Genomic DNA, 26,626 nt, shown 5'->3' with positions numbered 1-26,626 from the left:
GGGACGACTTCGGACCGACTCTCACAGACTATCAGTGCATTTCCAATTTAGTTTATCTAGGTAACACAGCAAAGCTTCACTACTTCCACACACAGAACTACTATACATTAAAACAAAAGTGGGACCATCCAACCAGGAACAACTCCAACTGCGGACCAATCCATGCTATAGCCCTCTCAGAGAAATGGGGGAAGCAGGGATAAAAATCTTCTGACAATTTCATCTCCGGCATCCCAATTCCCTGGATCCTGATCTCTCTCTCCCCTGGTGTGACTCAGTATGTCCCTGCCCCATGAACAAAATGAAGCCACCTTTATTACATTTCTGAATGAGAAGAGGATGTGGCATTTGGTCACATAAAGTCCATACTCCAGGTGTAGAACAAATACAAGAATGGGTCTTATAGTCTTCTGGGATCTCTATAGAGGTTACAGGACACATTTTTCTTCCAATAATTTGGAACCCATAAAATAATGGATTCTCCAGTAGGAGCTAAATTCTTAAGATAAACGCAACATTTGAGTGTTTGGTCTTCCCCAGCCTCACAGTCTTGCTAAATTTCATTGTGGTCTCTCTCTGCCTGGATGTATGGCATAAAGAGAGTTTTATATTTTTATTTAGGTAGGAGGATCTGGTCTATTTTTGGCCAAGCCAATAGTTTTGAGTAGTGATTCACAAATACTCTTGAGGAAATTTAGCCCTGTCATGTGAGTGGGTGGGAAACAATGAAAGACTGGTTTTTTCAAGCCTTAGCCAAAAGATTTGGGTCAACCACTGGTGCCTGACGCTGGCTCTGCCCTCTCGATCACACCCAGGCTGCATTTTCACCTATTTCCAGATTGGTTTTCAAACTAGAGAAGTGTTTTCTATTCAGTTTCTATTCATGCTCACTTTGTATAGGCCCGTTCTTGTTTAACGCTTTATTTTACAACACTGAAAACAAAAGGAGGAATAGAATTACTTTCTGATTTCGGAGGTGTTCAGTCAGGGATGTCTGCTTAGCACCAGGCACTTACAGCTCCTCTGTGTTAAACGGCAGGAACAGCATTATCCTTCGACACGCATTCAAGTCATGTGCCTGAGCTGTGCTAAGGGTTTCTGGTTTCTGGCTAGACTGTGAATATATACAAGCTATACAGGTGTGAATAATAGCTCTATTTTCGGTATCATTACTAAAATCAGTAACTGAAAGAGCTTATCACAGAATACCAGACTAGATGGATCGCAGGTCCAGTCTAAGTCCCTCTGTGCTATTGTGGAAAAGGTAGTCTGGAAATCGAATTATAATTTTATGCAGTACATAGCAGCTTTTCCATGTACAATATATGCTCATGAGTTTAATTCTTAACATTATTCTGTACTGTGTCTAATTAAAATTCATCCTCAAGGTGAGAATCAGATGCCTGCAACATTTTAATATGGGAGACATCCACATAATGCAGTAAAATCACACAGCTGCAGGATGATGCACACACTCCCTCCTGGTACACCTGCTTTTGCCCCATTACCTTAATGGACGATTCAACACAAGCCAACAAATGATCCACTGGCCAAAAAGACACGTAGATCATCAGACCACCTTGTCCAGATTGTTTTGATAAGATTTTGCCGTAAAGAAATATTTAAAATGCTCAATAAAACTAGAAGATTATCTTGAATTATGACCCTTATTTGTGAAGCACTGAAGACATCCCACCCACGCTGGGTGTTCATGAGTTCATAGGCTGAAAATGTTAATGGCATTGAATAAGTTGTTTATTCAATGTGGCCATGAACCACACTGAATGCCTCATTACCCGTGTAAGACTAGAGATGAACAAATTGATTTCCTAGGTCGTTGTCCCACTATTAAAGTTGGAAAAGCAATTGTGGGTCAAAACAAAATGGGAAACATCCAGTTCATTTTTTGACTTGCAAAAAGGCTTTGTGTCATTTTGGAATGTTTCTTTCTCTCTTTTCATATCACACTGAAGCTACATAACAAAACAAAATCCGAGTTCAAAATAAAAATTGAAAATACTTCAATTTACACATTTGCTTGATTTGTTTTCCTCATTCTTTTTTGGCAAGACACTTCATCAGATAAATACAAGTAATTTCTTTCAATCTTCTGTTTCTTCAGTGAATAAGTCGCTTTCTTAACAAATTTTGGCCACATGGGCCTTGTCTCTACAGTTGAGGCAGACAGATGCTGTATCACCCCCACTTGCTGGTGTTAGCCTGAAAATTGGGTGACCATTCTGGTGACAAACACCTGAGCTAAGAAGCCATCTTGAAATGCAAATATACACGTTATTTTAAACATATCATTGTGTCACTGTAGCTGTGCAGTTTTCCTGAACAACTTCTGACTCAGACAGCAAATGTTACCAGAAATTGTCCTCCAACAGAAATACGGGTTTTTTTGTTGTGGTCCAGCTGTTATGGCCTGAAACAAGTTGATACCAAACTGTGTCACCTTGCAGTGTTAAACACTAGATAGCACTGGGTGGAAGAGTGGACATCCTTCATAAAGGGATGTTGGGTTTCAATTTGGTCATGTTGTCAGCTAAATAATTTCTTGTTTAGCTATCTAAACAATTAAATGGTCATGTAAGAATGGTTAAGTGTTTATAAAGGGCTTCCTGTGGTTTCCCAGTCTGGAGCTTGTTTACTTCGCAGAACAGATGGTGTTCGCAGGGCCAGGGGAGAGGAGTATTTCAATGCTCCCTGCGGGTCAGGCAACAGAGAGCAATCCCGAGGCAGGAGGTTGGCCTATGGTGAGGATATTCATATCTTGGTTTTAAGTAAAGCTGAGCATAGGTCTGTACACTCTATGCAAGCAGAGGGGACTATACCTCTTTGCTGCTTTCAACATGTCTTTTTTCAGGCACTTTTACAAGCAGTCTGGTTAGCTGCAGTAATTGCTTCCACTAAGAGGCTGAATTAGACTTTATGGATTTTGTGGGTTGTTCGTTTTTTTTTTCATAAACCCAAAGGGCTTTATGGATAAGATATTCTGTTTTACAAGAATAGATTTTTTTTAATGACTACTTGTTTCTATCTTCACCTGTTTTGGTGTCACGCAGAAAATACGTTGAGTAGCTGTAAATACACAGTGTTTATTAGCCTGACACCGTGGAGTTTTTAGAAAAAATTTTTGATTGCATTCCCAAGAGTAAAGACAGCTACAAAAATAAAGAGCACTGGAATAAGGGATGTATTATGCCTTCTAGAAGATATTGCAGTCCTCGTGACCTCTTCAGAGTCAGCTGTAGACAGCTAAGCATAAAAAATTGTAAGGGATTCTTAAATATCTCATAGTTTGGTGAACTGAGATAGCTTTAATACCATTTTTATCCCTTTTGCTCTGCACTGAGTCCTACTAAGCACTCGGCAATATCAGGAGATCCAGAAGTACTGCTGCAGCACGTCACAGAATGGCAAGTGCTGAGCTCTCAAGTGGCAAGTGCTTCTGGATGAAGAGAAGCGCTGTCGTTTTCGCTTTCTTTGCAAATTGTTTTCTTACAATCAATCATCACTTTTTTATTCAACCTTTTTTCACCTTAGAAAGCCCACATGCATCAGGCTTGGAGGTGAAGCTAAAAAGGAAATGTCAACCCCATGAAAAAAAAGCAAGTGTTCTGGAAAGTCCCAAGTTTGCATTTGTAAGTGTTCAACACCAGAGTGCTGAGCCAGGTCAGGTTCTCAGGTAGTCCAAGGAGATCTGCTAACGTATGGGTCCTGAGGTCATCATCACACTGCGAAATATGCTCAGCGGCTCTCAGCTCCAAGGATGACTTGCAAAGTTATCTATTATATAATGCAATGTAACCAATGTTATCATAAAGATCCTGCTTTTTTTTTTTTTTTAACAAGTTTTTAAACCTTGTTCCTTAAACACTGAAATGTTCCTGGAGCACACAGGATGGTACCTGATCTGAGGCATGGAGAGGGAGTAGCTGGAAGGGCATTGTACTGCAACATTTTGGATCCCAATTCATGTTTTCGGGATAAAAATAGGCTTGACCACTCCCACAGAAATGCTTTGCGTTATTTTTTCCAGTGGAAAATTCTTCTACAAGACCCAGAGAGTCCCAAAAGAGTCTTTCAGTGAAGCAAGTAATGAGCTATTGACTGTGGCAATACTGAAATATGCTGAAAAGGCAAAACCAGAGAAACAGAAATCATGATGGTATCCCCTTCCCCTTCTCATAACAAACCCTGACTTCCAGGGACAGCCTTGCAGCTGGTAGGCTCCCTCCTGGGTTAGTAAGGAATGTTTTCATAGGAGAAAGCTAAACCTTGCAATCTATTCCCAGGCAGGCAAGCTGGACTCCTAAGGCATCAATAGTCTTCAAAATTCCCATCACTTTAGTTCATTCTTTGTTTCATCTATAGATTGGAGAATCATGACTGAATTGTCATTAGAGAAGAGATGTCTTTGCAGACAGAAAAATCTTGCAGGAAAAGCGCAAATAGAGGAAGCTGTTAACTGGAGATTGAGAGTACTCTGGGAACATACCAAATTTTATTCTGTTGTTGTACTCCTTCCTGGCTGTCCATCTTTGACCACTACCAGAGGCAGAATATTGAGCTAGCTGGATCTGGCTCAGTAAGGACCTTCCTACGTTTTTATTTTTCAAAAATGGAATTTGAGCAAGGAAAGTTGAGTTCCTGAATATTCATCTCTTGTTAATAACTCAGAGGCAAAGAAAAGACAATGAGAGATTACACCGGTATCAGCAGCCAGTCATTAGCACAAGCAAGTAAGGTCAAAGGATGGAAGAGAAGGAAGCGATGTTCAGATACAGTTGTAGGACTTGGGGAATTTCCTGCTCTGGCATTTTCTGCTTTCCCTGGTAACAAAAATACCAGGTAACATTCATGTACCAAACCTGAGGGTACCTGGGTCATTGATGAGATGTGGAGGCCCACATTAAAATGTTACCAGAGCATCCTTTGAAGAATATCTTTCTTCTTTGAAGAACAAAGGAGGGAGTATGAGGGGAGAAGAAGCTGGTAGGCAATCTTAGAGAGGAAGATACCTTGAGAAGTCTTCCAAAGCACGGCCTCACTGAGTGCAATGGAGAAGGGTTGAGACTGCAAAGACGGCAAGGCAGTGTTTTCGATGTACAATGTCATTCAATGAAAAGTGAAGCAAAGGGTGGGCAGATTCTCATGCCGGTGTCCAAGCTGTCACGCCACCATGAGACTCACCTGTCAGGCATGTCTGATGCGCTTTCATATTGTCTGATGAATATTCCTCCTTGGTGGTCTCACATTAAGGCGAATGGCCAACTCTCCTTTGTGGGCTTCTACCAATAAATGCAGTCCTTCAAGCTAACACTCAATCAGCATTCAGTATTACTTCGGTTTAAACGTCAGATTATTTCATCATCCCACATCCATGACAGTGAAGGCAGCTTTTAAAATAAACTGCCATGATATTGCAGTTGTTTCCTCAAAGTTTGATACCACAAGGTATGAAAAGAAACATCAGGTTCTTTAGGGAGGGATGTGCAAAGCTCTTGCAGACGCAGCCACTGCCATATGTTTAAAATACAAAGTAATACTTGCCATCTCTCCAGCATCCATTTAATGGTCTCAAGTTGCGCCAGGGGAGGTTCAGGCTGGACATTAGAAAGAACTTCACTGTTAGAGTCGTTAGGCATTGGAACAGGCTCCCTAGGGAGGTGGTGGAGTCATCGTCCCTGGAGATGTTCAAAAAACGTTTAGATGTGGCACTTCAAGACATGGTTTAGTGGACAGGGTGGCATCAGGTGTACGGTTGGACTTGATGATCTTTGAGGTCTCTTCCAACCATAATGATTCTATGATTCTATGATTCTATCCCGGCTCACCATTGCCAACCCATCCACTTTCTTGCTGTATATCTCAGCGTGTCTGGAGTCAAGGCACGCAACGCTGCATGGCACAGCAACATTGCATGGCTGAAATCTTCCATCTTGTTATGCTGCCAGTTCCATCAAAAACACACAGGGGTTGGATTACCAGTTACAGAAAAAGCGTATGAGATAGTAGGCTGATCCAAAGCTTAGTGTGGAAAATCAGATGGTAATTAGAATTAGGTGGAAAAGTTCCGAATTCTCCTCGGTGGAGTCAGACCCTGGAGGCCAGAGTCATTCAGAAGTTTGTCCTTTTGTCAAACAATTCTGTAACCTGGAACCACTGCAGTTGGGACTGTACTTTGGAGCTACAGTTTTTACTGACATTAAAATCCACCATAAAACCAAGACGCTCATCAGGCAGAGGAAAACTATACGCAGCAAATTTCACTGCTTCAGGCACTGACCAGTGTTATATTCTATAAATAGAGAAAGCATTGTCCATACCTTCTGTATGTAAAAAGCACAAGTGCTAGATTTTAACCTTTTCTTCAGTTATCTGGCTTCTAAAAAACTTAAACACATGAAAAGACAATTTCTAAACAACTTAGAGAATAAACATATGATTGAATGGACATAAATTCGTAAGTCTTTACATGTTACTGTATTTGATTTGGGGGACGTGAAAAATGACAGTGTACCTGTTATTAACCCACCACAATTGTACAGAGAGAGGTTAAGAAACTCAAACGTCATGAGCGTACACTTGGAGGAGTACCACAGATGGGCACATAGTAGTATCTACCCCTCACCTTGTAGTTTTCCACAGTCGTGGACTAGAAATACTCTTTGATGTCTCAAGGGCAAATACATCAGGTTCGCCTAAGCCATCCTGGAGAGTTTAATTTGTAATGCTATAGGGACCCTCACAAGACCAGGTACCACAAAGGGAGGTAACCAGCAGCTTCAAGGAGGTTATTAGCAGTGCTGGGGCAAAAACTCCTCTTGCTTTTTCAGAATTGCACCCCTGTTCACATGTGTTGAGTTCCACCTCATGGTAAATTTTCCTGTGTCTCAGCAGAGGCAAGAGTTTTCATTTTGCCTCTCTGTCTTTAGAATTACACAGAATTGCTGTGCGCAGGCAGGTGCTGTTTTCTTCTGCTTCCAACTGGTGCTGCTAGCCTCATGTTTTTCTAGGACAATCAGAGATTTCTGTGGTATGTGTTATTTATTTAGAAGAATACTTTATAAAGCAGTAGGGAGCAATGAAGCTTTTGGTCTGTGGCTCTAAAAACACATGGGAAGTCAATCAAAATGAAAGACAAAACGCAGACTGAAATGTATTGTCCAGGATTTTGCCTCCACAAACTTAGTTGAGCCAGGAGAGGACTATGGATGATGAGAAGGGTGAAGGAATGACAACAATGGGGTAAAAAAAAAAGGCAAAAAAGACACTTCAAGAGTATTAGCATCAGGCCATGGTTTGCAGTCTGAACCTGAAACTTGGGACAAGACTTGCAACATAACAGAAACAAATATTCCGTATCTACTAGACAGGCATTTTCTTGGAGGAGTAAGAAAAAGCAGCAGAAGGCAGAGCAATGAAACCTTCGTGTCCCACTGACCTGCACCTCTGCCTCCAGCTCACCCCCATCACACTGGCATCTCAGAGAGAAGAGGCCAGAAGAGGTCAGAGGGAAGGTCACAGAGAAACTGTGGGACGGCATAAGGTGCACGTGTGTGCACCCCTGAGCACGGGAGAGGTCCAGCCACAGAGGGGCTGTGCTCTATGGACTTAGCCCGGTGGGTCCATAACTTGGGATGCATCCTGGAGAGCGGTCGGACCCCCCACGGGGAGCTGCGTCCTGCACCCCTGCTGAAGACACCAGGGGTCATGCGTATCCTTGGCTGTCACTGGTATTAAACAGGGCTGATACTCTTGTAGTAAAGACTCTGAGAGTTCTTCAAACTCTCTTGTAGAGTATCTGATTCCAGAATATGTTAACTCCAGTTCTGCTTTATTGTCACTGCAATTGTTGGTACTACTAGTGTTAAACTTTTGTAGGACGCCTGATTATTTGTCTCGCATGTCTTTTAGAAGAATGAACAGGTTAAACTATACAAATGACATCAAAATATTTTTTAAAGAGTGGAGGAACAGGATTAAAGAGGAAACCCTGTTTACTAAAATAAGCGACAGCCCGCAGAGCTGTGATGTGACTGGATGACTAAGCCAGCTATCCTTTCCTGACGCGTGCTCTTCCCATGAGCAGATGGTTTGTTATTATGACCAGGGGATCTGAAGCCAGAGAAATTATCCGGTTGTGAGAATGCCCTTGAGGAGAACACATTTCCTACCTTCTTCTTCCTCCTTCTTGTCTTCTCTTCCTCACTGCTGCTTCCCACCCATCAGGTCTCTGTGTGCAGTGGGGGAGACCTTACCCTGAGCCCCGCAAGGGAGAAGAGGCTGTTCCTGCCACTTTTAAAGGAGATACAAACAAAATGCTGTTTCACATTTCTACTCCAAGCTGCGAGTGCAGCAGCAGGAGGGGTAATAAAGGGATCATGGCTAGGCTGATGGAAGAGGAGAAGAGATCAGCAATCATTATCAAATGGCTATTTTAAGGTCTTCCTGCAAGTTTTTTATTTTCCCACAATTTCCCTTCCTAGGCGCACCATTCCCCGATTTTTGATGCAATTCAGAATGTCAAAGACCATCAGTTACCAGTGCTCAGTTAACTCCTGAGGTGTGCTGTCCTGTCACATGGCCCCTTGGAGCTCAGCTGTAACATCCCTGCTGCCACTGCTGCCACGGCCAAGTCCTTCAGGTCCTGCGGTCCCACGTCCTGGAGCTCAGCTGAGAAAACCTGTTCCACCGACTCCACCTCTGCTTGTGTCCGTCTGGTGCAGCAGTGGCGTTTGCATCCGGGATGTACTGCCCATTGGCCTGACAGCTTCCCACCTTTATCGCTGCTGGCATCGTTTCACACACTGCACTGGACTTGCCGCTTTGCTCTCTCTCTGTCTCAAGACACCCGCGAGGCCAAAGTGACTCGGACAGCTGGCTGACAAGCACAGGCATCTTGTCTTCACAGTTCCTGTGACCTCTAGTGCATCGCTGGCACCACAGTAATTTCACAATGTTAAATACAGACCTGGTTGTGACCTGTACCCCTCCTGCAAGTATCTTCTCAGTAGCCCTCTCGAGCTGCTGATGCAGGCAGCTTGATTAGATGCAAATTTCCTTACAGCTCCCCCGTCTGAGGGGTCTGCTGGGGGAGGCATTCCCACGGGGTTCTCCGGAATATATCCAAACACTTTACATCTTAATTTATTTAGTTTATGTGAGAATTTGTTGTGCTTTCTGAGTTGCTTGAAGCCTTCAGATAGGATTTTTTACACTTTTCCCCCACATCTAACATAACTTATGCATAACTTAGTACTGTTTACGCTGTCAAATGTATTGTATTTCCAAGCAAAAAACTTCTGGCTCTGAGTACAACCCAATGGCATTCTAAGAAAATAGTTTCCTAAAGACATAATGTTCATGCACAAATGGATGTCCCGGTTTCATAAGGTCACCTCCCAGAGTGTTACTGCCCTTTCACTTTCTCGTTAGAAACATTGCGATCAAGGCCATTTTCAGGTCACTTGCATGAAATGAAATATTTCAACATTTCTGCTTGCTTTTTACATGATCTGTAAGAGCACTACATTCACTTGTTCTTCTTAGTTATATTCTTCTCCCTAGTGCAATAAGCTTCTCTTATTCTAGCCTGAATCGTGGCAAGAGAAACTTTCCTGGGTAGATGACCCATGGACCATCTCGACCCTTTCAACTTTATTCCATACTCTGTTGAGAGTTCCTGTGTTTCCTGAAAGCATCCTTAGTTTCGTCTTCAGTTGCTGTCAACCGTTGTCCATCCATTGAATGAATTAACTCTCTGAAATCCAGAAGTTGGCATCCTTTTGTCTCAAGAATAAGTAACATTTTTTCCTTCTGGTACTATTATAAATTTTAACTTTTCCGTATTTTTCTTAATCCAAGCACTTACTGACATAATTCTGTAATGGCATAAAGTTTCTAAGACCAGAGTTTCATTGACTCCTACCACCAGTGAGTTTTCTTTGCTGATACTGGTGTCCCTGGTGCACCCAAACATCATGGAAAATCAGTCTGTGTCCCATGGGCCTTCAGGTGGACAGTCCATTCACCTTCTACTATGCCGTTTTCCATGACTGCCATGAAGAAGTCTTCTTCCTTCCTCTACAGATCTCTGCTGATGCTTGTAAATGCCCGTGCAGTGCTGTGATGCTTTTACAAATGGTAGATACTATCTTGCATGAGTTCTTTGTCCACTCTGGGTTTCTCAGAGTCTTGGGCTTTCTGGGCTCCCACACTGACAGCGTTATGCTATCCTGCCTCAATTGCATTTGCAGAAACATTGTGGGTTTCTTTTCATGTCCACAGCATCAAAGCAGCAACCAACCTCCTCAAACTTCAGACAAGTCCTTCAGACAATTAGAAATGCTAATTGCTTTGCCATAAGTTGACTCTGGGTATTTCAGTAGACATTTCCTTGAATGATTTTTCCCAGAAACTAACTGCGATCTTATCACAAACTGAATTTGATTTCAAAAATTGAAAAACTTTTTTAAACTTTCTATTGATCACAAACATGATTTTATTTAACCACCCTCTTCGTAATGTCTGTTTGAAAACATACCTCTGACATGTTTCACTTTACCTTGAGAGTAGTACTCAAATTGCCGTAATATTATTTCGTAATTAGCCTGCTCTGCCTAAGTTAATGGGAAAATATTTTTAACAATCAAGGTGCTTCAGATCTTCTCTGTCAGAAATTAAGCTACCTTTCCAGTGGCACTTCTGGCTTATGGATACAGACTGAAGTACTGGGTAAACGACTCCAATTATCTTCTGTAGTCTGAAAGAATTTTGGTGCTGGTAAGGTGTTAAACTTCTCTGTTTTTCTGTTTAGGATATTTCCTTGCTGTTTATTCCTGGGAAAATCAGTTGTTTGATAATCACCTTGAGGGAAGAATTTGCTGCGTTCGGTGATGGATTTCACACTGAGCAGACTTTCATAACCTGAATGCCTTCACAACTCAACCAGTTCAAATAGCAGAGCCTATTTAACAGAGCAGTCTCTCCCAGATTGTACAACATGGTGTGCCTAAAATTTGTTTTAAACTCAAAACTGAGACAATATAGTGCCTGGAGCAGAGAATTTGGAGGTGCGGGAAGGGAAGAAGGAAGTTTGCTAATGGTTTGGTCTTAACATTTTGGAGAGGATGGTACCAATAAGCAGTAAACTGACTTTCCCAGACAGAGCCCTAACAGTAGTGGGGAAACAAGACATTAATGTAATTCTACATTACAAGTGTGTTGTCAGTGGCCCTTATTTTGAATTTTTGTGCAAAGACGTACTGCACATGAACACTACTGCATATATATGATAAAAGTGTGTCATTGATAAAAGAAAAGGAAAAAAAAAGAATGTCAGGTCAAACATCTGCACGCCGTTCAGCAGTACTGTTAACTTCTCACTGTCGCTTGCAGACGAATGTTGGCTTTGGATGCAACCACCAAATATTTTCCAAGTTGCCGGATTTCCAGCAGAAATCATTTATCTCCTACCAGAACTAACCTAGAACTACTGGAAAGCTGTCCAGTGAACGGCACAAATGAACACTTTCCTAAGCTCTGACTTCTTTCTGTGCCAGTTATAGATTTCAATAACAGAAAGGTTTTAATTAAGTTGATGGACGTAAGTGAGATTAATATGCATTGGGGCACGTGTGAAATACTGTAGCAGTTAATAGGGAATTAAGCTTTTCTGATGACTTCTGTTCACCCAGCACATTCCTGATAACAAGGAAATCCTTCGTTCTTGGAACAACAGCTCAATGCAGGGAGTAAGTGATATAGATTTTCCTCTGGTCTGAACAGATTATTTTCTTTTGTTTATTGCTGTCATTCATGCTCATAATATGGGTTTCACAGCAAAGCATATCATAAATAAGCCTTACCTTCCTGCCCATTAGTCTATAATAAATTCTGTGGCATCTTTTAAAGATGATAAAAGCTTCAGCTTTAAATGGAAACTGCAACCTGAAGCCCTGAGCAACCAGAGATCAGTCAGCGATAAGTGTGGAACATGAATAAGTGAATTACAGGGCAGGAGCAGTCTGACAACTTCAGATGCACGCATATCCATACATACAAAACACTACAGAATCATGGTATGATTGAAGTTGGAAGTCTGAAAATCATCTGATCCCATTCATGGCTTAAAGCAAGGCAAACTCTGAAGTTAGATCCAGGTTTGAGTTTAGACCAGGTCGTTCAAGGTCTTTTCCAGCTAGATATTAACATCTCCGCAGACGGGATTTCCACAGCCTCTCCAGGAAATGCGTTCCTGTGTTTGACTGCCCGTCGTGAAACTTTTTCCTAGTATGTGGTTTGGCTTTCCACCACAACTGCGACTGAAGTCGACTACCTTATCTTTCTCCCTGAGAAAAATTTGATTGTCATCTCTGTAGGTGCCCATTAGTGAGTTGCAGGGAGCAGTGAGACTCCCCCTTAACCTCCTCTTCTGCGGGCTGAGCAGACCCTGTTCGCGGAGCCTCTCCTCATATGCCATGTGCTCCATTCCTCGGTCATCTCGGCAGCTTCTGATGGACTCACTGGGGTATGTCAGCCTCTCCTGCAGTAGGAAGCCCAGAAATGGAGACAGCACTCCAGATGTGGTCTCAGAGGTGTTAAGGGGAAGGATCATCTCCCTCACCCACTTGTTATGCACTTGCTAGTGCAGCCTAGGACACGGCTGGCCACTTTTGCCATACAAATACACTGATGATACTCATATTCAACTTGCACTCCAGGATGCTCAGGTCCTCTTCTGCAAAGCTGCTTTCTAGTGGTTCAGTGTCTGATCTGTCCTGCTGCGTGGGGTTATTCTGTCTCAGGTAAAACACTTTGCATTTGTTGATGTGGTTCCCAGCAACTCATCTCTTCAGCCTGTCAAGATCCCTCTGAACAGGAACTCCCTGCCTTAACCTCCAGCGTATCAGCTGTACTCTGCAGCCTGGTACCATCAGCAAAGCTTCTGAGGGTTAGTTACTCCCTGCCAGGGAAGTGGTGGAGTCCCCATCCCTGGAGGTATTTAAAAGCCATGTAGATGTGGTGCTTAGGGACGTGGTTTAGTGGTGGGCTTGGCAGTGCTGGGTTTATGGTTGGACTTGATGACCTTAAAGGTCCTTTCCAACCAAAACGATTCTATGATTCTGCGATTCTACCATCACACAGGTCATTTATAAAGACATTAAGTTGTACTGGTTCCAGTATCAATCCCAGAGAAAAAACATTAGTAAATGACCACGAGGCAGACTTTGTACTTCTGATCTCAACACCTGAATCCCAGCAATCATCTGATCAATTTTTCACTCACACTATATACCACCTCTCCGAACAACATCTCTCCAATTTGCTAGAGGGATAATATAGGCCACCATGTCTAAAGCCTTGCTAAACCCAAGGTAAATGACCCTCAGTGATTTGCAAATGCCCTGGTACTCAAGCACACAAAAGTAATAAAATGCTTGGAGTTTAACAAGGAGGATATGCTGCTGCATGCCTTCAGGTGGAAAGAGTTCTTGATGGGAAAACTTCAAAGGAGAAGGTACGGACTGACTGCCTAGCAAGTTTAATGACCTCCAGGGATATGACACAGCATACTCCAAGCCTTTGAGTGGAAAAAGCCTGATTCTTTTAAGACTTCATGTAGCAGTACTTAATGTGTGACTTTAATCCAATACGAGAAGAAAGAGGAAGAGGAAAATTTATATGGCTTTTTAGTCTGAGGTGGGTGAGAAATGGGGTCATGCCTTCCTGCTAGCTGTGGTTTTAACAAATTCAGAGAAGTCATTTTTTTTTCTGGTCTTGACCTTAAAAAAAAAATCTGAACAAATTTTTAAGAGTAGAACAACAGGAGAAGGGAAGAATCATTAGCTTGCAGACTGATGCTGTGCTGCCTGAAAACAATTAAGAATAACCTTTTGGGGTAGGCAGTGCAAGCCCTACTCGGGCAGTCAACTTCACTGGTGACTCCTCTTGTTCAGGGACTGTGGTGGGAGCAGGTGATAATGTAGAAGAGATCAAAGGACTGAAACAGTGTCCTGGAATTATCCCCGCAGTGTGATATCCACGCTTGGCTGATGATAATGAAAGGGCCGGGAAGATGCACTGATTAGTGCCCTGCTTTCCTTGCACCTACACAGACAGCAGAAATGATTTTCCCACTGCTACCTTTGAAAGCTGTTTTGAAGTCAGAGTTGAGGTTGCGGTAAAGCAAGGTAGTGAGGAATAAGAAGCGTGAACTGAAGGGAAGTTGTGCTGTGTTGCAGAGAGTGTCAGCCGGTATTTTGTGTAGCAAAGAGTACAATGTTTATGTGGCATTTAACGCTGGCAGACCGATAAAAGCCCTGATTCTGAGTGATTATGTGACGAGAAGCACTGGCTGTCACCTAGCATTGCTTTCGGTGGTAAACACGGCACAAGAAGAACATTAAAATGCCAAAGTCAAGCGCTTAGAAAAGAAGAAATCCCAGTATCAAAGTACAGCTCCAGGGGCCCCTGACCCCTCCTGGGTTTTACGATTCCTCGAGGAGCAACCACTGCAGGGAGAGCTCTGCCTCCCACCCGCGGGTCGGGGCTGCAGCCGCTCGGTTGGCAGAACGTAGCTAACGAACCTGAAGGATTTTGGCTGACCATAGCTTTTAAGGCAAGTGGGTATCACTATGACTAGTCCAGCTTATGAAACACCTCAACCTCCAGACTCCCCTGAATGAGTTCTGGCACACATGGAGCTGCGAATTCTCACTCTGCCAGCGTGCACTAGGAAACCTTTATCTGAAAGGCTGCGTCCATGTCCCAAAGGCTTTAGGCTTTAAATCTCCACCCTCCAGTAACCATGGAAATATTTTTCAAGTGCAGAAAACAATATTTTTCCCCACCCAAGCCCATTGAGAACCGCTCAAATCACTTCCTCACCCTCCAGCCCCCAAAACTGTTCCCATAAAAATATGTCTGGCTCCCTGTTAAAACTTTTGGGCCAAAAATGTAAAACTCTGGCAAAGTTATAACAAATTGCAAATGGAGCATCGGACAATCTTAGCTACTGGTGGTGTTATTAGCAATGCCTACTTTCATGACCATGGGGGAAAAATATCAGTGTGTTCTCTGTACTGCATAGTACAAGGCTTTTCACTGTAAAGAGGTCTTCATAACTTGTTTCTTAAATGCAGTGAAACTTAAAATGCTGTAAAAACAGCTTTCCTAACAATACGTTTTCCAGAATGTATCTTTCCATATATCTTTCCATCTTTCCACATGTATCTTTAAGTATTACTCATATTTTTTCATTCTCAAAACTTATTTCAAGGATATTCAATTATGGTCAGGTTTCTCATTACCAAGGCATAGCTCCATTATTAAAAAAAAAAAAAAAATAGAGAAAGAGATCACAAAAGGGCAGACACAAAGAGATTATATTTCATTGCAGACCTGACACGTTGGTCTGCACCTGTCAAATCAGCCCTGCGATTATGTGGGACTTTGTGAAACACAAATACATGAAACAAGTTTCCCTTCAGCATGGAGGGATAGGAAAGCTAAGCAATCTCAGTAAGAGATTGGAACAAAGACAGGGACTGAATCATGCAAATAATAAAAGATTCTTTTTTCCCCAGGCTTCTATTGTTTTGAAGAATAAGAGGTTGTACATGAAGGAAAGGTGCTGCTGCCGTCCGGTGTTTATCTAATGCAGCATGAGTTGCCTTGTATTGACCTCCCCCAGAGTTGGGTTTCCACCATTGCACAGACATTTAGAATTTTGACTTCCTTTAAAACAAAGTAGGTCACAGGGGTTTCTCACCCACCCTCACACACACACACTCTTGTTGAAACAGAAAAAAAGAATTTAAAAAGTATCTTCACCATGAGGACACTCATCAGAGTATATTTGTCAAGGATGACAGATACCATAGAAATTGTTTAAAAAAGGGTTTGTGTGAGAGCTAGGTGAAGGGAAACCTTCCATTTAAAAATGAAGTTCCAATCTCAGACAAATTAGGGTAAAAACTGAAATTCTTAGTGAAATAACACGGGAATCTTCCATTTAGCAAATAGCCTTGAGAAAATGGGTGCTAGAAGCCTATGATACCTTCAAGGAGCTGTATAGAGAAGTCAACACAAAGGATTTTCTTAACTTCTTGCTAGATGTAGAGAAATTTACTGGAAAAGAATAAATCTTTGTCAACTAATTTGTTTCAGTCAACAAACACCAATAAAAGAATTGCTTGGGTTTTGTTTTTTTTTTTTCTGACCTGTGCTAGGTTATAATCTCATCACAATAATAGTTTATAATCTCCTTTGCATGCCGCTCTATATGTGAATGCACATGCAAAAGCTTTAAGATGATTCCACGTTTCGTTCAAGCCAGGCTACAGCAGACTTCTGTTCAGCGCCAAATAGGTTGCCTAGCACTATAAATAACGAAAATCTCCTTTTCTCCATCATCAGCTTTCAATCACAGCACAAGTGTAATATGACTGTACGATTTCTGTGTAACACCTTGGAGCTTTCATAGGCAAGGTGGAAAGCTTTTCTGCAAAGTCAATAGGTCTCCTGAGAAGAAAGGCAAGTGCCACAAGACCTTTTTTAATTGCTTTTCTTTGGCTGACTTTAACTAACGCTGTGGGCATTTGTCCTCACCATGACAGTCTGGACTTCATTGCCCCTTCACTCAGGCACAGGGCTATTTTGGCAGAGAGCTGATACATAGGTACAGCAAGTGGTGATGTGAAGAAAATACAGAATAAATGTTTCACATACATGATGTAGATACTCATCATAAAAATGCGTATCTAAATAGGCAGCCTTTGTGCAGGGTTTTTTGTTTAAAATCCCACTCTTGGACAAGAAATAAGGTGCTGTACTTTGTCCTTTTCAGGACTGATTTTTTGCATGCATTGACTCTCTCTTTTCAACAGTCTTTTAAATCCTACCGGATTTGCCTCAGTGTCATCTTCTTCTCTGTCCTGATCTCTTCACTCCCTGTGCTTTCAGCCACAGTGTCCCACAGGATGGGTGCAAGGCCTGGCTATGGAAATGGAAATAGAAATAGCTAGGGAGAGAGAGGAATACATCAGGTCAGCCAAGGAAAAATAGGAGATTTTGGCTACAGTGGTTAACAGCACTAGTTAATTTTGTTTAGAGCTTAAATTTTAAAAATTACTTTCAAAAAAATCTTTAAGTTATTCTTTTTCAAAAACTGTATATTAAAAATAGAACATTTTTCGAGTGAAGTTTTCCATGTGAAACTTTTTGACCTCTGGGTGGATTCTTTTCCAGGTGCAAGGGAATTAGGGTGGTCTTTCCTCACAGCTGTCTTAATGCTGACTTCTACTTTCATTGCTGGATGTGCTCATTCTGCTGGTGGCCATTTTGCTTCAGAAGGTCCTGAGTTAAAATCTGGCTACAAAACCCCCACATTTCTTTATCATACCCGCAAAACTGAGAGCAACTCACACCCACACAACCCACCAACGGCTCAAGCAGAGACAAACAGTATTGCTTTAACTCCTGGTGTTAGGGAAAGGATTGGAGGGAGGTCACTTCCCTCAGAAACTTGATGTTTGCATGGAGAATTTCTTCTTTTGATGGTTTTGAGTGAGCAATGAAAGCTGGTAGGTCACAGCTAGCCATGGGCTTGGTATCCCAGGGAGGGCAAAGCATCACAACCGACCCGTGGTCCCACACTCCAGCCAGCAGCGCCTGCCTTCATCCAGCAAGTCTCCAGGCCAGGCTTTCACTGTGCCTAGCACATTTTGCTGTCTCTAATTAAGCCCTAAACTACTTTCAGCTCTGATGATCTTCCCGCTGCTTTGTCCTTCCCCCACAACGAATTTCAGACATTCATGTTCAGTGAGATACAGGAATAGAAGCGACTCAGCTTGCAGTCACCCTCACTTAAGAAAGCTGGCTATAAACGTGTTTCTGAGCTAGTGTTTACACCAAAAATCAGGACACTGGAGACAATTTAGCTCGGTTTGCTAGAGCTGGCTGCAAAGATTCCTAAACGAACTCTGAAAAATAGCCTCCAGCTCATTCGTGTCCCTTCCCATGCTGCCGCCTGTTCCTCTGACCCAATCTGCCCCTCCTTAGCTCAGCCTGTGACTTTGACTTTTCCTGATCCACCAGAAGCTCCCTGATCCCAGCCTCCCCTAATCTGACCTAAGCTAGAGCAAATGGTGACCCCCAGTTGCACACGTGCATGGGCTACTTCCAGATCAGTGTGTCAGTGCTCTTCGTATTACTGTTTTTTAAGCACCTTTTGAATTCCTCTCTTCTCTGTGTGCCTCCTCAACCAAGCCCCTGAATGAACCTGCTGTTTCTCTATCAATCGAATTTATTAATCTTCTTTTTCTGGAGGGAGCCTCAGTCTGTACCTTCAGTGTGTGAAACACTTTGAAATTAAGAGGGGCACATGCCAAGCAAAAAAGCAGCACTGAGGTATGGTGGGAACCCAACAAAGTCACCGCTTCTGGGAAATTTTCTGTTCCTAAATTATTCTGAGCTGGTTCAGCAAAGAGTTTCTTGTAAAAAGGTAGTGAAGAAATCCCCCTTTTGCCTCAAGGTTACAAGTTATTTTGTTAGACCAGATGATAGGACAGCATGATTCTATCAGGACAAATCAAAGTTTACTGAGCAAATCTGTATTCTATAACCTGATTTATTGGTGCCATCTGTCAACACCCATGAACAGATGCTCTGTAGGACCTCACTAATGTGCAATAATAACTGGGAGAAACCCACTGCAAATGATGGAATTTTAAAAGTTATTGAATGTAGCAGGAGAGATAAACATAATGAAAAATGTCTAGGAGAATGCATCCCAATGTTCATTCTTCAGTTCCACTTCCCCGACAGCAGTACTACGGAGCGTACTCATCTATATATGTGGGTATGCAGTGTAAAAAGAAACCAAGCATGCAGATTTTCCTGTGATTTTGCTCCAACCCTTTGCTACTTTATGCTTCAAAGAAAAGAGAGCGTTTTGGTGTGAGCAGTTACAGTGACAGCTTACCCAAAATCAATGAGTTCTTCCCGATTGTAAGAACTCTTTTTTACGGGCATATTCAAGCAGGTCAGGACTACCATATTGCTAGCACTAATGTCTTTTTTTTAATGATTTTCCCCTACTCTGCAGCTACTTCCAAGCCCTGTGTACTCTGAGGGCATGCCAAGGTAGAAGCAAACGAGTTTGCAATTATTGCCACTGGCAACATTAATTTTACATTCCCATCTCTTCCAAAACACAGGGGAGCAAAAAGAGATAACGGAAAGACAAGCAACTTGTCCGGACAGAGATTTGAAACGTGCCCAGGCTCAGAGCAGGTGCCACGGGAGCCCTGGCTCCCGCAGCCCCGGGGAGGGCTCGGAGAGGTGCGGGAGCAGCTTGGTCCCCGGGTCCTCGCAGCCCCCGGCCCCGATGCTGCCTCCCACCGCCTCCTGCCCACGGGACTCCCCGAACTAAGCATTCATCTCTTAGGAGCTGCATTAAAATTAAAAGCTGAAGCTGTAGCGACGGTGGGGACGCTTTACCTTCGCTCCTAGCAGGCACAATACACCGCCTGCTCTGTCCACACCAAGGGCGTTATGTGGCATCAGTTCAAACACTCTCAGGAATGTTTGATAGACAAAACCTATCTGATATCTGACAAAGTTGCAAAGTTGGGGGACAACAACTTTCAACCACTGCCACTCTTTCAGAGGCTGAATTTGGATCCAGAGCTGGAAAGCAGAAAGCCTCCTTCCCTTATTGTGCCAATCCATTAAAATCACACACTCACGGAAACTCTCCATGGAGAAACTATCACTGAACTATTAATAAAATCTTCCTGAACTATTAATATGGTCTGTGGGAGCTTTAATCCACCACAGGGACTGATTATGTAAGCGCACAGGCATGAAGATGTTGTTTTTATCCTCAGTTTAAATGACCTTTTGGTTTAAACAGTTTTGTGTATCATTGAAATCTTCCTGAATCTAAGGGAAGTTATTTTCTTTCAAAGGGGATTATATTTTGATTTGCAGTAAGCTGGCAAGTATGGTCGAGATTAAAGTGCATTTGGACGGCAAGATGTATGTTTGTTTTTCTGATTGCAAAGGGTAGGAGTTTTGAAAGCATTTTAAAAATGTTTGTGTCACAAAATTCAGATGTCCCATAACCTAGAAATATGCTGTAATTTGGTTTTTGAGCTCAGGTCATTGCTTTATGAAGCCAATTCATGCCGTTTGAAAAGATTGACCCTGAGCATCAGGTTGGATTTATTCCTAATTTTGGTATTCCAAAGATTGTTTTGCTTTTCTACCACACTTTGGTGTGAGGAGATGCTGGAAGATCATCTTGATTTTTAGCTTTCAGACCATGTAGAACAACACCACAGTAAAAGGTTTCTGATGCATACTCACGCCAAAAGAAATAGATGTCGTGAAGACAAGAACAGGCAGAAAAAATGAAAAATTGTCGCTAGCTACTTAGAGGAACATTATATACCAAGGGTTTTCAGTCCCAGACTCATTTCAGTTTGGAAATTTCCCTGCACTTTAGGCCTGAGTGGAGAAGGGAAACAACGATCTCCGCAACATTTTCCTCTGATCTGCAAGCTTGGGGACACTTCTCCGATCTGAAATGAAAGATGTACTGAGGCCTGTATGGATTTCGGGGTGTCTGTGGCAGCTCCACTGTGGCACTCAAATGTTCATTTCTTGCTCTTCTTTGGGGACAACGCGGAGGGCAACAACTGAAAACAGTAAAGAAACGAACACATAAAGTAAAAAAAAAAAAAGACAAATCAGAGGAAAGAAAAGTCTCACCTATGTCACTGGTTTCATTCAATCAACAGGAACAACTAAAACCCTCTGTTTGGACAATTTTCTCTCTCTAGGCTTGCCTACACTGTTTTGGGAAGGTGCCCCTGCAGCAGGGTTAGAGATATTCCTTGGTTTAGCTCACTTCAGGTCCCAATGAAGAAGACCTGGTTTGACTCCGGAGTGAGCTGGCTGCCCAAGCAGGTATCTGGAGTCCTTGCGCTGTTTCTTCTCTGCTACCACTGCGTAGCAAGTTAGCTGGAGTAGCGCTGGGCTGGATGTATTTATTGACACTGCAATTTCATCTCTGAGCAACACACTAATGTGTCCAGCCTAGTTTTCAAACAAAATGACAGTAGTGCCCACAAATAATTAGACCAATTCCTGCGTGCTATATTTTATTTATGTCATTGGAATAAAATGTAAATATATCCTCAGGATTGGGTATTTTTAACAAGGAATCAGGTTAAGAAAAGGCTCTATGATCCCAGGGTCCTTTTCACAGTAGGCTCCAAAAAAATGTACCTCATTATAAAATACACCTTCCCAAGGAATCACAGGATGTGAGAAATCAAAAGAGAATTCCTAAAAGCAAAAGCTCTCCAGCAGAAAATCAATTTCAGCTACTTTCACCTTGCCCCAGGGAAAGCAGCAGAGACACTAAGTGGGGAATGGGAAATGGCTCATACGCCTTCCTGGAACTGCACGAGGCAGACCTCCAGACGGGAGCTTTTCCTTCCAAGGCAGCTCTGCTCTAATTAGGGACTTCTGCACAATCGGTATGTTGCAGTTCCAAACAGTGTCTGGATGATTCCCATATCAAATTTCTTTGGTTTAAAAAAAAAAAAAAAGAAAAGAATTTGTCTTTGTCCTTGTTCTAATTGACAGCCTTACAAATGCAGGTGGACGGAGGGATGAAGGTCAAATTGAACTTATTGTGCTTAATAGGGCACGGAACAAAAATTAGCAGAAAGTTGCACACAAAAAAATGTTCTTTGGTGGTTGTTTTTTTCCTGGCCACCATGTTGCCTTTTCAAGGGTCTTTGTGCATTTTCGGGTGTATCTTCAGAATGCAAAGAAAGCAATCACCTTTAAATAAAACTTTTATAAGACTTTCCTCTAACACTTAATCTACTGATGTACCAGACAGAATCTAGTTTACGGACTCAACAGTCTATGTTGGGTGGACATAAAACTCACTTTCTATATAAGAAAGTACATCCTTCTCCTTAGTCAACCTTTTCCAGAGGCAGTCTGCCAGTTTAAACCTCTGACTGCTTCCTATAATTCTCAGCATTCAGCCCTTTCTGGGTAATGTGGTATCATTAAGGCTGGTCAACACGTTCTAAAAAAAAAAAACCACGTTCCCCCTTGGAAATGAAGTCTGACTGACATTTCTTACTGAAGATTGTGATTAATATCAGCTGTGCATTCTAGGGAGAAAGCAAAATAATTTTTCTTTTTTGGGTCTGTGTAAATTTCTGTGTCTTAAAGTTACTCCCCTGCTTCCCATCTCTCGTTTCTTTATTGTCCTTTGCTTCAGACTCAGACTGTATCTCCTACTCCGACCTAGGCTGCGGTGGTACAACCTGCGACAGCTGTGGTAGCTCAGTCCCAAAGAGCAGAGGAGTCCAGAACTTCTGCCTTAGCGATATAGCTTGTGGGATGGCTGCCAGCTTGACAAATATAGAATTTTTTCTTTTTTTTTTTTTTAAAAAAAAAGGCAAATATGGAACATTCCGATATTGCTTAATATTTTTTTTATTTTTTAGAATATTCTGTTAAAGGTTTCCAATCTTCAAATTTTCATTCCCATGTGGGAGGAAAGCAACTGAATATGTGAATTTTGCATGAGATGGGCATTTTTGGCTCTGGTCTGCTCTAAAACCTAATTTTAGGTTATCACAGGGTAGGAAAAAAAAAAAAATCGCTGTGGGCTTCACTTCACACTTGTGTTGGTCAATGTTTTTCTCTAGGTGGGCTCAGGCTCCCTGCAGCTGGTTCTCAGCACAGCCCACCCGAAGTCACTGCAACCTGCAGCACTGCAGTAATTCATATCAGTCAGAGCTGCGTCCCTAAACACTGATGAATATTCCAGTAGCAATGGAAATACCGTCATCTTTACCGTGAATGAACACCTCAACAGAGCACGTACCATCCTTAAAAAGCTCAGCTTATAATTTATTGGGTTTTAAAATGGGATCACCTGTAATGTTACACTGCTTGGCCTCCTGCATACTGGCCTGACTACCCACTAGTCTTGCACGGAGCATCCAATATCAAGATTTGTAATGATTTCAGGTCAACTGATGTGTCGGGGGAGTAAGCGGCTTATACTATACAGCAAAAGAAAAATGTATCCCGTGGCTGCTCACAAACATTACCTAAGCATGGTTTAAGACGACTGCCAGGGCAATCCATAGCCAGTGCTAAAGAGCACAGAGTCTCCTGCCAGGCTGCCCTGGGTGGTGGGAGGTGGTGGGATGCCTACATAGTGCTGAATCTGGGAACAAAATTTGACCTTGAAACAGCACAGAAGCTATACCGAGCAGGTGTATAAGGGGATTTTTCCATATCATCTCACAAATCCACTCCATATCCTCACCAGCTGTGCTCAATCTCTGATGCTCTGGAGGAAGGTGAGAGAAAGCCCCAGGATACCCCTTGCTAATTGTGAGGGGAATGAACCTGCCCGAGTCCCGAAGCCAAAGCCCTGCAGGAAAAGACCTGATTATGCTCTGTCTGTACGTGCTGAGCTGTAGGGCACAGGCAGGACGAGGACGGCTTCATCAAAATCTCCCTTCACGAGGGAGAGACAGGCACCTCTCCTCTCGCAGGAGCAGCGGCCGTCCCACCATTTATGCAATGCGAAAAAACTCCTAGGCTCTTCCCTGACTGACATTTGTTAGATGAGAGTGTCGGTACAAAATACCCATCACACTATACAATAACCTTTAAAGACATGCCCGCAACCTCCTCTTTTATGAAGCGTAGCACGCTGGCTGAGCGGAGCAGGACGCTATTGCAAACACCTCCCCGGCGGGACGCTACCTGCATGCTAATGTCGAGGGGGTTTGTGCACAGCCTGGCAGCCAGCGCTGGGCTCCAGCAGTTTCCATGGTGCCGTCCTGGTTTTCACTTATCAACATTTCCCACCCATCCTCCTCCCCAGAAAACGCTGCTTGCTCACCCCGAAAGGTCAGCCCATTGTAATGATGATTTTAGCAGGGGGGGAGGCGGGGAGGCCGAAGGGTGAAAAGGTGAGCTGGGTACAGCAATGTGCGTGGGAACCGGGGGCTTGCCTTACGCTGCACAATGAGAAATTAGAAAGCTTCCCCTCAAGGGAACGGTGCTCATCAGCCCCCTCTCACTTCCCATCCCAGCCAAGTCAGATGCCCTGATGGAGTTAAAAAATGTTCAGGCGAAGTGACTGGAGAGCCTACTTTAAATCATCGGCAATTGATGCGTTAGCGCAGGGAGGGGAGAAGGGACTGCGTCTGCTAACAGAGGCAACCGATGCAAACGTCTTTCTTTTTCCATCTCCCTCCTGCCCCCTCCCAGCCAGCCCAGTGCTCGTTTGCAGATGGAAAAAGGCAGACTTCTTCCTCTGACTTTCATCCTATTGACTGCCGGACTAAAGCACTGCATCTATTAACTGCCTTCCTCTTCTTTCTTTCTGCAGGACAGCTTTCCTGCCCGTTTTGGAGGAGTTCATTTTGTCAACCAGCCCTGGTACATCCATGCCCTGTACACGCTAATTAAACCGTTCCTCAAAGACAAGACAAGGAAACGGGTAATTAGAGGGGTCTGAGGGGGGATACGAAGCTGCAGAGCCGGAGTAGCTGGGTAGCTGCCTCCTTTCTTCTCTTCCTTCTTTTTCTCTCTGCATTTTTCATATGGCCTCAGAGAATTGCTGCCGTTATTAAAACGTAGAGTTTGCAGTGGTCTGGGTTGAATCAATAACTCAGCCAGGGACCAGAAAGCTGCTTTCACTAACAAAGGGCAGATACGTTTTAATGGGACATGCTCAGGGACAGAGAGACTTGGCAATGTGGAGGGAATATCAGGCCTGGCTGAGGTCACCTGCGGTGAGGGAAACTTCAGTTCAACTCTTTTTGTGACAGTAAACTTTCCTATTTCATTCCTTCAGCAAGTTGACTGTTTTCACACGGTGGTAACTCACTTGTTTCCACAAAAAATGCTCATGCCTGAAGGCTGTTCGCTGACGCTGCAGAAAAGGCAGGTCTTCCCCGCTGAAACCAGTGTGAACTGTGGTCCTGCAGTCATCTTGGCCATTTGGCTTCTACAATCTAGCAAACAACCACCAGATCATCCCTCGGGATGCCCCAGAGCTCACCTTGGGGTGTCTCTGACCGGGCAGCACACGGGCAGTACCAGCCTGAAAGCAAAGAGGGATTTGAGAGGCAAATGTCAAAGTGGTGACACAGCCTGGGAAATGTCAGTCCTGGGGTGCGGGGCTGGGTTCCCCTCTCAGGCACTGAGGACCTGCTCTTCACAGCTTCTTTCAGTGACCTCCACTATCTCCCTTTTCTTCTGACTCCTCTTCGTACAACCCTCTGTCCTCTTACAGTAGCAATAATCAGTCATTATTCCTGACTTCCACTTTCTCTGGTCTGGTACTTAAGAAAGTGAAAGTGTCATGCACCAAAAGCAAGCGAATCTGGGTTTTCAGAAGGGTTTATTGTGCCAACCTAATTCTTCAGCTGCACACCCCAAAACTAATCCCCCCCCTCCCGCCTGCCCGAGCCAGCCCCGGGTGCTTCAGAAATTCCCACCTGAAACTGCAGCGTCAACTAATGATGCTCCACACCTCATTAGCGCTGTTATTATTGTACTCTAATGAAGTAAGGAATCGATGATGACTTTGAACTTTCTTTTTGTTTGTTAAAGATCTTTCTTCATGGTAACAACTTGAACAGCCTTCACCAGCTAATACACCCTGAATGCCTGCCCTCTGAGTTTGGGGGGACTCTTCCTCCGTACGACATGGGGACGTGGGCTCGAACGTTACTCGGTCCTGACTACGGCGATGAAAATGAGTACACCCACACCTCCTACAACGCCATGCACGTGAAGCATGCGTCCTCCAACTTGGAGCGGGAGGCTTCGCCCAAACCCATGAAAAGGTTAGTACTGCCTTTGAAATCATCTCTTATTGGGCTCTCTGAACAGGTTTGGCATAAATCTAGCAAGAAGGGCTCATCTGGCTTGGAGAGAGGCTTTAATCTGGCAAATGTTGATGGCAAGGAGCACTTCACCCCAGACCGTGTTCATGGTGTGGTGGGAGAAAGGAAACCTCTCTGTGGAACCGTAATTACTTGTCTGATTACTGTGCACAAAAACGAGGGGAAATTAATTAGCCCCTGCACAGAGCATTACAGAAAGGCTAGCAGAGTGAGATGCTCTTCTGTACGGTGTAATGTGGCCAGCAGCACCGCTTCAGTGCTGGTCCCTATTACTTGCTGCTGCTTTGCTTGCTGCTGACCCCGGTTGTTAACGGTAAGGGTTTTACCTCCTCGGAAATGCGGCTTTTGTACAACGAACACCAGTGCCCTCTAAAGGGAAAATGGACGGGGCTCCTCCCGCTGCCTCTGCTCCCACTTTCTCCATCCAGCCCTGCTAAGGCAGCAGAGCTGCTCTTTCAAGAGCTCTGCTTTTAGATCTGGCGGTTGTGCACTCTGAATGCTTAAAGTTACACCTCTCGAGGGCACCACCCTCAGTAATTTGCACTGGTTATGGGGATGGGAGGGGTGGATAACTGGCAGGGGTTTGTGGGTGGTAGGGCAGAGCCAACACCAGCAGCAGCCCGCGATGGCCGGGC

At 43.5% G+C, this 26,626-nt stretch overlaps 1 protein-coding gene across 1 annotated transcript in view; it reads left to right on the top strand.

Moving 5' to 3' along the window:
* Positions 1 to 13,362: 13,362 nt before the first annotated feature.
* Positions 13,363 to 26,626, top strand: part of CLVS1 (clavesin 1) — a 29,418-nt gene continuing 16,154 nt past the window's right edge. The window contains exons 1-4 of the mRNA XM_009710180.1: positions 13,363 to 13,388; positions 19,233 to 19,500; positions 24,467 to 24,577; positions 25,696 to 25,931. Of these exons, the coding sequence (XP_009708482.1) occupies positions 13,363 to 13,388; positions 19,233 to 19,500; positions 24,467 to 24,577; positions 25,696 to 25,931 (641 nt within the window). The remainder of the gene's footprint in view (positions 13,389 to 19,232; positions 19,501 to 24,466; positions 24,578 to 25,695; positions 25,932 to 26,626) is intronic.

Source organism: Cariama cristata, unplaced genomic scaffold (genome assembly GCF_000690535.1).
Source record: "Cariama cristata isolate BGI_N322 unplaced genomic scaffold, ASM69053v1 scaffold2371, whole genome shotgun sequence".
Taxonomy (NCBI): Eukaryota; Metazoa; Chordata; class Aves; order Cariamiformes; family Cariamidae; genus Cariama; species Cariama cristata.
Note: the sequence above shows the minus strand (reverse complement) of the source record. Positions and strands in the feature narration are given on the sequence as shown.